The sequence below is a fragment of the Meriones unguiculatus genome, chromosome 2 (assembly GCF_030254825.1).
Source record: "Meriones unguiculatus strain TT.TT164.6M chromosome 2, Bangor_MerUng_6.1, whole genome shotgun sequence".
In the NCBI taxonomy this organism is placed as follows: domain Eukaryota; kingdom Metazoa; phylum Chordata; class Mammalia; order Rodentia; family Muridae; genus Meriones; species Meriones unguiculatus.
This window is the reverse complement of record NC_083350.1, coordinates 28,829,068-28,840,493: the sequence shown is the minus strand read 5'-3', so window position 1 is coordinate 28,840,493 and position 11,426 is coordinate 28,829,068. Positions and strand designations below refer to the sequence as shown.

At 41.4% G+C, this 11,426-nt stretch overlaps 1 protein-coding gene across 3 annotated transcripts; it reads right to left on the bottom strand.

The window, feature by feature from the left end:
• Nucleotides 1–1,661: 1,661 nt before the first annotated feature.
• Nucleotides 1,662–8,362, bottom strand: LOC110563643 (interferon-inducible GTPase 1-like). 3 transcript variants are annotated; one of them, XM_060377230.1, is made up of 4 exons: nucleotides 8,283–8,341; nucleotides 7,476–7,535; nucleotides 5,204–5,346; nucleotides 1,662–3,029 (listed from the first exon to the last, which is right to left on the bottom strand). In XM_060377230.1, the coding sequence occupies exons 3-4, from the start codon at nucleotides 5,315–5,317 to the stop codon at nucleotides 1,683–1,685; spliced, it is 1,461 nt and encodes a 486-aa protein (XP_060233213.1). In that variant the 5' UTR covers nucleotides 5,318–5,346; nucleotides 7,476–7,535; nucleotides 8,283–8,341; the 3' UTR covers nucleotides 1,662–1,682. The 3 variants fall into 3 exon arrangements, with proteins under 3 accessions (XP_060233213.1, XP_060233216.1, XP_060233214.1); XM_060377233.1 differs by lacking the exons at nucleotides 5,204–5,346; nucleotides 7,476–7,535 and having other exon boundaries at nucleotides 8,283–8,362; XM_060377231.1 differs by lacking the exons at nucleotides 5,204–5,346; nucleotides 7,476–7,535; nucleotides 8,283–8,341 and adding an exon at nucleotides 4,716–4,832.
• Between the last annotated feature and the right edge of the window lie 3,064 nt (nucleotides 8,363–11,426).

The window sequence follows — 11,426 nt, the reverse complement described above, 5'->3', positions numbered from 1 at the left end:
CTATATTGTTTGGGACATGTGATTCATCTTGCAATAGAGTCCTATTATACAAAGCTTGAGGCTATGGAGTACCCCTTATCTGTTAGAGCCACACCAGTGCTGTGCTATGTTCTCTAGGGGCAAAGTTATTGCCACATCCCTTTTCCTGAAAATGAGCTACTGAGACATATGTCTGAATCACAGTCGAGTGTGTGTGTGTGTGTGTGTGTGTGTGTGTGTGTGGTGTGTGTAATTGTGATCTAAGCCCAAAACTATCACTTCACAGAAACTCCAAAAACATCTGCCCTAGCTGAAATGATTCTGTGGTTTCCTGTGGGTCAGATTACACCTGGACCCTTTCCAAACAGCCCTGACTTGTATTGCGTCTCCAAAAGCTCAATTACATTGCACCTTAAATCCATACTCATACCACTCCCAGAAAAATTATGTAAGATTTCCTTTTTCTTTTTTTTCTGAAATGTACTATCCATGTTCTTTACATGAAGCAAAAACACAAATGAAGGGCAAACCCTCCCTAGTTTTTCTGGGACTTTCAATACTAGAAGAATGCTTGAAAATGGGAAGAACAGAATGTGGTGGTTATGTGGGGAACTGGAATAATCTAGTAAGTATGATGGTGTCTGTGGCAAGCGAAACTTTGACATGACTGTAATCAAACCTGAGAATAAGAGTTACCAGAGTGCTCAGAAGCAAGAACGACATCATCTCACTTCAAGAGGAAATTTCAATTGAAGAATTGCCTTCATCAGATTGGCCTGTTCAACTGTCTGTGGGGCATTTTCTAGATTGATAATTTATGTAGGCGGGCCCAGTGTTGTAGATGTAAACATGTTTTTTGTTTGATCCCAGATGTAGGATATGGGACTGATTCAGATTGTCCCCAGCAGAAAATTATTTGCCTTATGCAGGCTCTGAGAAGAGCTCTTTGCCAGCTGCGGTTTAATTCTGCAGACTCTAAGAGGGAAGCCAGAGTCCAGAGAGAGTAGGGAGCTCTGAAAAAGAAGAAGGCTGCCTGTGTCCATCCCTGTTGCTCCTGGTTGCTGTCGACGCAGTTTGATGAGAAGTCGGAGATATCCTGAAATGAAGATTGGACTTGTCCCAATAAACCCAACAACCCTAACCAGCAGAAAGTAGCCTCAGAGAACTCTGTCCCTTCTCCCCACTAACCTTTTTCTCTCATACCCAATAATGTTGGAAAGCATTAGAGAAGAAAGAAAGATAAAAAAGTGTAAATAAAATAGATTTAAAAATATGTCAACAACCCAGCCCACTGCCATGAGTGCCATCCCTAGGAAGGTGGTCCTAAGTTAAGTGAGAAAGCAGGGTGAACAAGCTGCCATGAAGAACAAACCAGTCAACAGTGTTCCTTCACAGTGTCTATTTTAGTTCCTGCCTTGGCTTCCCTTGATGATGGAGTGTAACCTGCCAGACAAATCAATCCTTTCTTCTCCCGAGTTGTATTTGGTTAGTATTTAATCACATGAGCAGAGAAACAAACTAAGACAATGTACAAATTCTTTCTTAGGAACTGTGATACCAAACTCAGTATTGTGAAAATGGCTACTTATGCTGAAACGTCCCTCTTATTATATGACTTTTTCTGGGAAGAGACCAGATAGAGCAGCGATGACAAGCTAAAGAAGTGTTCCACTCATATCCAGTTTGATGATCCAGTGAGTTTATTAGGGTTTCTTAGAACTTTTTATTGCCCTCTGCAATAAAAAGGAGGGCCCAGTGTTGTAGATGTAAACATGTTTTTTGTTTGATCCCCTTCTGAATGACTCTCTAAGGAGAACTTTGGCATCTTCAGTCACAGTGTCAAGGAAATGAAATTGCAAGTAAAAGATTTTCCTAAAGTAAAGACCTGTTGCCAGGAGCCCACCATTAGCTGATGCAAATATCTCCAAATATTTCAAAAGCTTTTCTGCTAATGTTTCATCTTTCTTAGTTTGCAACAAATAAGGAGATTTAATGATTTTTTTCAGATTTTCGACAGGCACTTGAAAATCCTTAGCCATGAATTCCAGGGATTCATCATCCACTCCAAAGAGGTCTCGATAGCGTTTTAAATTCTTCTTCAGTTTCTCCACATCATTATCTCTGAAGATGCCTACTAAAGGAATAGATGCCAAAACTCCGGCTTTGATGGCTTCCAGCCAGATAAACTGATGCATAGACTTGTGCTTTTCGTCAATGGCTGCCTCTGAAATATTGGGCAAGGAAAGCATAAAATTATGGCGCTTTTGAGCAGGAAGATCCTTAATCAGGGTGTTGATCAGGGCTGGAAAATCATAGTCATGTAAATGATGGTTAGAGATCAAGAAAACTGGAGGTACATCCATGTTATTATCACTAAAGCTATTCACAGAGGAGCTTCGGATCTGCTCCAGGGTCTTTTCTCTGTTAAAGGTGCGTGGTTTGGATTTCTTTTCATTTCTTAAATCTATATCCACCTTTGTCCTCACAAAGTAGTAGTTCTTTTTCATCATTCTGATTGCTTTGATGAGGTCTAATTCATGTTTTGTAAAACGATTGGCAGAAACAATAATGAAGAAGTCATATTCTTTGAATTTCATTTTCTCCAGATAAACTTCTGGTGGAAATTTCAGAGTTCCAATACCAGGCAGGTCCCATAAATTCAAAGTTTTGATTTTGGGGTGTTTGTAAGGAGTTCTTTTCATGGTTGTCTCTACCACCCCAATTTCAGCTGCACCTTTCTCCTCATCTCCAACCCCTCTCAAGGCATTGATGAAGCTGGACTTCCCTGTTCCAGACTCTCCTGTCACAGCAACATTTATTGGGACACTCTCAATATTTTCTAATGCATCAGTGATTACAGAGTATACCCCGTTAATGTTACCTTTTTTCAGTTGTAACTCAATTAAACTGATTGTTTCAGGAGAAATGATTTTGCTTTCTGTATTAATATTCTTAAAATATTTGTTGAAACTAGACTCCAAACCTGTCTTGTCATCATTTTCAGATGTATCAGAGAAGAGCTGACCCATGACTGTGTTGAGAAAAGGATGCTGAAAGAAAGAAGAGAGAATGAGTTGCAAAAGATTGAGGATGCCTTTGTGCTTGGCACTGTGTTCTCACACTATGCTGTAGCCTTAGTTATGCTCTGATATTGACTACTTCCCCTGTATATTATATACATATATAATAAACATATTCTACAAGACACAAACTAGAGTTCTTTTGTAGGAGAAAACCCCACTTGAGGAATTATCTTCATCAGATTGGACTGAGGACCTGTCTATGAACATTTTCTTGATTTGCTATTGATGTTTGAGGACCCAGCCCACTGTGAGTTGTATCACGGCTGTGTAGATGGTCCTAGGTTATTTTTTAAATTTATTTTTTTTATAAATTACATTTTATTCGCTTTGTATCCCAGCTGTAGCCCCTTCCCTCATCCCCTTCCAATACCACCCTCCCTCCCTCATCTCCTCCCATGTTCCTCCCCAAGTGCACTGATTGGGGAGGTCCTCCTCCCCTTCCCTCCAACCCTGGCCTATCAGGTTTCATCAGGACTGGCTGCATTGTCTTCCTTGGTCCTAGGTAATTTAAGAAAGCTGGATTAAACTATAAGGAGTCAGCCAGTAATCAGTATTCTCCCAATGTTCCTACCTCTACTCCTGTTTGAGTTTCTGCCTGACTTCACTCAGTGATGGAATGAGATCAGAATGTGTAAACCCTCCAAACTGTTTCCCCTTTAAAAATATTTTGTCCACTGTGTTTATCACAGCAGTAGAAAGGAAACTAGAGCAAATTTCTACTCACATTCTATCAAGCCATTAATTAGGAAAAAATTAAAACGTAAGTAAAGAAAAACAATATTAAAAATCTTCATGTGTTCTTTGACTAGCATCAACTCAAAAAATCATGAGCAACTGAGCTGCCTCTATCCTGACTGGAGTGTTCTATATGAAATCCAATGTCTCCTCCATCTGGGCACACTTCCTTCAGAGTGTGCCTTCAGATGACTGGGAGCTTAGTCAACAGACGGCTAGTTTCTCAAACTGAAAACTTAGTAAAAATGAATAAAAACTGACATCAGTGTTTAATCAATGCTAAATCTCTAATAATCACATAAATCTTTGTTTTATTTTTGTTTTCAAAAGATTTCAATAAATCCAGCTATTTTATTTGATTGAAATAACTCTTAATTTTCCTACATTTACTTTCTATTTGACTTTTTCATGAATTTGAACTTATCTCCTTGAAGAATATAAACTTGCAATAATAAAAAAAAATTGCCCTTAAAGTCCACATTAAAATCCATTTATACAATACAGTATTGTAGTATCTTCAAGTCACCATTGAGATTTAATATTTTCTTTTAAACTTTTTTTTTTGCCTGTAAATAACAAGTTTATTCTCTCCCATATACACAACTATAAATTTCAAGTGAAGGTGGTTGCTATAGTCCATCTTTCTGGAAAGATCCAAGGGAAAAAATATCCCCTATTTCCTGTGTGTGTGTGTGTGTGTGTGTGTGTGTGTGTGTGTGTGTGTTTTCAATGCAGTTTATTCAGGAACCTTGAACAATCCTCGGACCCTGGGGAAAGCCAGCCCACAGCTTAAATAGCCTCTGGGTAGCCAACCCAGGCGTGCTACGTGGGCAATGCAGATAGGTCCACATACATGGAAGCAAGCTAGATCCTCAGCCTTAGCCAAATGTGGAATTGTTTGTGACAGAGAGCACTCACCATCGGGAAGGTGCGGAAACCAGCTCCATCTTTAAGGCATAGCATTCCGCAGCTCTCTACAGTTCCCCCTTTTTGTTTTAGACGCATCAGGCAAGAGTAGAGGTCTGATCTCTGATATTAGAAATAAATTGGGACTTTGTACTGATGTTCATTTAGGTGTCATCCACCCAAAGAGCATCAGACCCGTCCGATACCTTTTTCTCAGAGGCAGGACCTGGGGCATCAACCCGCATGCAATCAGACATGCTCTTCTCTGGGTCCAAAGCGGCTGACCCTGAGTGCAGTGCTTAGCCTTGCATCCTGAGCGTAACATTTTAGCTTTTTGTGGTATCCAACCATGCTTGGGGAGAATGACCTGCTTCAATGGCTGTAAAGGCCTGAATGATCATGGCTGCATCACACTGTTGTGGGACTCTAATCTTGCATATATACCACAGGCAAACCAAGGAGACCAACACCAGAAGGCCTGCTAACGCTCCCATGCCCACCCATTCCTTCAGATGATTCATGGCTGCAGCAATCCATGTTGATAATCCTGTGGCTAGTCCTGCGTCCACTCCGGTAGAATTTACTGTGACAATGGCCACTCTCAGCTGCTCCATCGTAGTATCGAATTCTCCAGTCCAATTACCTAAAATATAGCTCGACAATTGTTTAGACAGATTTGCAGCACAGGAAAAATTCTCATGTTATATGCTAGTGACTCAAAGTCCAGCATATTTTCATTGACAGCCAAGTTGAGCGATTTGCCATAGGGTATCAATTTGCTCCTGCACGAGGTCAATCCTCTGATTGAACACCATCAAGCTTCCTTTTAGTTGAGCATTAATTCCTTTATGTACAACTAAGGCATGAGCTACATTGGCTAAATGATTATTCAGGGTCTGAGCAGTCTGCCCAGTATGACTCATGGCTAATGCCTCGGTGGTAGCTCCAACAGCCGCCAATGAGATGGTAGTAACAATGGTGGCTGTAGTTCCAAGATCCCTTTTCTGTCTGAAGAGAGTCATAGCGTGAGGGGCATCAACGGGCACAGGCACCCAGTGAGGCATGCGAGTAACCAGGGCATACCTAAATTTACTAGCATTCCAGCATTGGGCAAAAAAGCAAGTATCATTACCACAATTACTTGGCTCTATCTGGCTAATAATGAATAAAAATGGGGGATATAGACAAACAGGTGTGGGCTTATAGGAAATATTACTTTTTATTTTATCAAAGTAATCTAATTGTGACCACAGATAAAGGTCAGTTGGTAAGGTGATTTCCCAGCATGAATAAGGCCTTGGGTTCAATCCCCAGCATCTTATCAAGTGTATGTTGTCCTGGATCCCTATAATGCTGGCACTCATGACATAGACGTAAGAGGGTCAGGACTTTGAGGTTTTCCTTGGAACACAGTGTGTTAGAGGTTAGCCTGGGCTACTTAAGACCCTGTCACAAAAGAATAAATATCAAGTCCAGCAAGCTGGCCCTGCAGGTAAATACACTTGCTTCCAGATCTAAGGACCTGAATTTGATTGTGGGATATGTAATTAGCTCAGATCTCATATTTTGGCCCTTTATTCTCCACAAACCTGCCTATGAGACCTCCCAAGGCAGCACAATGGACCTCTTCATCAGTTCGGGAAACAGAAAATCCCTGCTATTGCCATGAACCTCCTCTTGGTCTAACCCCTACCAAGTCAGTTTGGAAACTTAAGCCCTGTTTCCAAATCTATTCACAACTGATTGTTCCTCGTACATTATCTTCTTCCCTACTTCCTCAGTTCCAGCTTTGGTTGTCATCGACATTATTTCCTATGACTATTCTTATAACAATGGTTGATCAAACAGCCAGAGTTATCCTGTTGATACTGAAGTCCTATCATGTCAAATCAATTCTGAGAGAAACCAAAAGGTTCCCCATTCTCCCCCCTCAAGAAATATTCACTAGGTATAAAGTGTACCTGCTACATGTTATGTACCTTTGAATTTAATTATTATAGTTCTGGAGCCTCTAGTGTCTGAATTGAAGCCACCCTGTTACCTTGTACTTAGTGGCTGCTTCCTTTCCTTGTTGCTCTTCCCCAATAGTCACTTGGCTATTAACTTAATCCCCTTTCTCTAGGTTTTTCTTCAATTAGGGAGGCTTTAGCATTTATATCTGCATTGGGATATAAAATTGTATCTGCCCCTATTAATCACAATTCTTTCATTGTGTCTCTGTTTCTCCACAGCACTTACAGCTACATAATGTGTATTTAATTGGTTGCTGCCATCCTCCCACAGTATAATGAACTTCAGGTAGCAGAATATGCTTTTTCTTTCTCACTTGTTCACCACCAGCACACAGGTCTATGGTGGTTTATCATCAGGGAACGAATGCGGAACATGAGGAATGCACTTGGACTTCCTTGTGAACATTTGTGTCATTTCTGTAATTCAAACTGGTGTGTGTGAAACTGAAGTCCTACTACATTCATGTGAGTGGCTGCCAAGAGTCTCAAGAAAGCAAAAAACAATCTAATGCAAAACACAGAGCTCCTCAGAATCATAGCATGTGTATGATCACAAGCACATACATACTCTTGCACAGAGAGCTCCTGTCCAATCTACAGGACAAATGGAAACCCCAGTACAGGAAACCAGAGCTTCAGAACTTTGTTCAATCTGACTGCGGGTACATGCCTGGAAAGGGTGGTTAAAGAGAATGTCCTAAAAGAGAAGCTAAGCCTGGTGAAAAAATAAAAAAATTAAAAAAAAAGAACGACACCATACCTGGATTCCTGTTAAAGTGTTAAAGGAAACAGCCACCCACAGGAAACAGACAGAATGTCCCTGAAAGCACAGAAGCTGTTCTCATCATTTCAGTTTTCCCTCTCATTATTTCAGTTCTAGCTCCTGGTTTTGTGATGCAGACTCCAGTGCAATAGCTGTCTGCAAGGTTTTCCCACTGAATATGAACACAGAAGATGAGAAGGCTTCCACACACCAGCATCACACAAGGAAGCCTGCCCAGATGTCAGCTGCCACCAACCCTGACATAGCTCAGGTTCCTCACAGATGCACAGAAGATGGTTAGCACTCTTGCTTCATAATAAAGAAAACCACAGTGAACACGAGTCTTGAGACAGATTTCCACAGTCAGCTCCCTCAGAAGCAGCCTGCAGAAAGACCTCTTCTTCACAGACCAGCTCTATAGGGAATGTTGGAAATTACATAGTTGACCCGGAATCAGGAAGCAAGGTGAGCCTGAGATACAACAAACCTCACACACTGCAGAGGTTTCCCATCACCTGACAAATCCACTACAACCATCTCAGGGAGAGGAGTAACGGACAAGCAAATGACCTGGGCGTGTTTATCAAAAACAATACTGAAATCATTTCCCTTAGGTCAACCTCAACTTGAATGATTGGCAAACAGCATCTACAAGATCATCCTGTCCATCAAAGCCCTGTAGTTTTCAAACTCAGGATGCTCACTGTGTGGGCATGTTCCTACATGCCTCGATACCTATCAGCTCTTTAGACAAAAGAGCTGGTGAAGGTTAGAAGTTAGATCTGAATGCTCCTGACCACTTACCAGAAAATCCTGTGTCCACTGTATTCAAACACTGTAGTTCACCTGGGAAAAGCACCCTCCAAGGTGTGATTCAGGTTACTGCATCCACTGCAGGACTTATATAGCCTTCTGCACCCCACCCCCTGTGTTGGCCAATCATGGGAGGGCATGGAGGTAGTTGCATTCTAGAGTCTCCTGCATTTCCAAGAAGAGGAAAGTGAAATAAAACTAACAGTTGTTTTTTATTCCATCAACCCTTCATTTCTTGCCAGAAAAAGACACACAGTCCTCAAATATCCATGGTTGAGTAATGGCTTGGGAAAAGATAGAGAACACAAAACAAAGTTTACTAGCTAGGCTGGAACAGAAACCTTGAAAGATAATTTTCATGATCTCTGACTCCACAAATGTAGCCTGAACTGAAGTCACACAGCACACTTTCTGGGGTCCTGTGTTGATGCCAATATTCGTGTCACCCAAGACACAACCCTTCTCACTCCCTCTGACTACAACCTTATTTCCTCACCGTTGAAGATTCATGTTCCTTAATTCTTTTTTGTGTTTTATTAAAAATAGGTTACTTTCTTATAAAACATATTTTGATCATAGTTTCCCCTTCCTCTACTCCTCCAGTTCCTCTTTACCTCCCCTCTGCTCAGGATCCACTCCCTTTCTATCTGTCATAGAAAAATAGAAGTCTTCTAATAAAAAAAACAACCAAACACAACAAACAAAATATAATAAGATGAATTAAAAACTTTCTTATTGAATTTGGAGAAGGTAACCCGAGATTAAGAGTCCCAAAAGCATGCAAAGGAGTCAGAGACCCACTTGTTCTCAAAGTCAGGAGTCTAATAAGAAAATACTTAACTAATAGCTATCATTTATAGCCAGAGGACCTGGTATAGGTCTATGTAGGCCCTGTGCTTACTGACTCAGTGCTGGAGTCCAGTCCTGGATGAGAGAAGGTTTGAAGGGCCTCTATATCATGCTTACTAACATAATTTATTAATAATCTAACTGTAAATCTAAATAGATTCTATGGAAGACTCAATTTTCTGCATAGCTGTTATTCCCAGGGGATCATTGTTAGTTTCATTATTTTTTATTGACAACAGATTTTGTTACATTATTCCAACTCTAGCCTTTAGAGAGAGGCCTTTAACAATAAGAAATATCCACCAAGGGCAATAAAGGGTCAACTCAAGGCATCCAGGCACTGGAGCTTTGTCAAGCAACACTCCCAGTACACTTGGCCTCACCACCTCAGTCTCTGTGAGGGCATGTGAGTCTTGCTTATTTCACTCAGAGGGCAATGCTCTCCTGGTGTCCTCCATCCCATCTGATTCTTACAATCTTTCTGCTTCTTCTTCCATAGGATTCCCTGAGCCCTGAGGGGAGGGATTTGATGGAGACCTCGAATTTAGACTCTCTCCCTACATGATGTCTGGCTGTGGTTCTCTGCATCTGTTCCCATATGCTGCAGGAGGAGGTCTCTCTGATGATGACTGGATGAGGCACTGATCTAGGAGTATAGCAGAGTATCATTAGGAATCATTATGTTTTGTTTGTTTGTTTGTTTGACCAATTGTGTTTGGTTTTTCCCTAACTCTCTGGGGTATTTAGCCTCTGGCTCTTGATTACTGCCTTTCAAATATGGGTTCCTTCTCATAAGGTGGGCCTTCTATCAAATCAGACATTATTTGGTGACTCCCACAAACTCTGTGCTACCATTGCCCTTTTTTCAGGCATGAAATATGGTAGATCAAAAGTTTTGGGCTGGGTTGGTGTTCACCTTTCTTTTTCAGTAGCCTGCAAAGTACCTTCCCTCACAAAAAAAAAAAAAAAAAAAAAAAAAAAAAAAAAAAGATAATGCAGGGATAAAGACTCTGTATTCAGATACAAAACAAGAATATTGAAATAACTCCCTGAATCCTATCAGATCACCACAGATTAAAGTTGGATATCAACAACACAAACAGTGGAAAGCTCAAAGAAACTAAACAACTCTCTTCTGAATGACATTAGAGAAAGAAAGAAAGAAAGAAAGAAAGAAAGAAAGAAAGAAAGAAAGAAGACTTTCCAGAATTAAAAATGAATACACAGCATACTCAAACTTATGGGTCATTCATAGCACTAAATGCTTACATTTTAAAAATGGATGCTTAAATCTCACTCAGGAGGGAAAACAGAAGAGACAGCAGAAGCGATTGGAGAGAAGGAACTGGGTGAAGGAGAGAGTGAGGATAGAAATGAGGGAAGAGATCAGACTTGGAGTAAGCAGGGGCAGGAAGACAGAGGGCTTACAGAGAGAAGAGAAACTGTGGGCTGGGTATCTCTGTAACAAGCTGGAGACCTACATCAGGGTAAGTTCCTAGGAGGATATGGGGGTACTCTATCTAAGACTCCTAATAGAAGGGGTTATAGAGACTGAAGAGGCCACGCTCTAACTAGCCAGGACACCTAGTGGATGGAGGACAACACCAACTCACCCACAAAAACTTCAATCCAAACTTTACCCAGCATACAAAATAAGAGATAAAAATAAAGCAAAGATTGAGGGAATGTCCAACCAATGCCTGGTTGAAACTGAGACACCCCCTCCCCCAAACACACAACCATGGGGGAAAGCCAACCCCTGACACTATTAATGATAGTCTGCTATGCTGGCAGACAGGAGCCTAGAATAGATGACCTCTAAGAGGCTCCACCCAGCAGCTGAACAAAAAAGATGCTGAGACTCACAGCCAAACATTGGGCAGAGTGCAAGGAGTCTTTCGGAAGAATGGGGAGAAGGGGAAAAGGATAGAAGGACCCAGAGGGGACAGGAGCTTCACAAGAAGACAAAAAGAGCCAACTATACATGGGCCCAGGGGCCTTACAGAGACTGAAGCAACAACCAAGGAACATGCATGGCCTGGACCTAGGGCCCCTGCACAGATGTAGCCAATGGGTAGCTGTCTTCATATGGGTTCTCTAGTTATGGGTATGGGGGCTGTCTCTGACATGGACTCTGTTGCTTGCTTTTTGATCACTTCCCCCTGTCAAGTATGCCTCACCAGCCCCAGGAGAAGAGGATGAGCTCAATCCCGATGCAACTTGATATGCTGGGATGAGTTGTTGGGGGTCTCCCCTTTTCTAAAGAGTAGGGGAGAGAGATAAGGG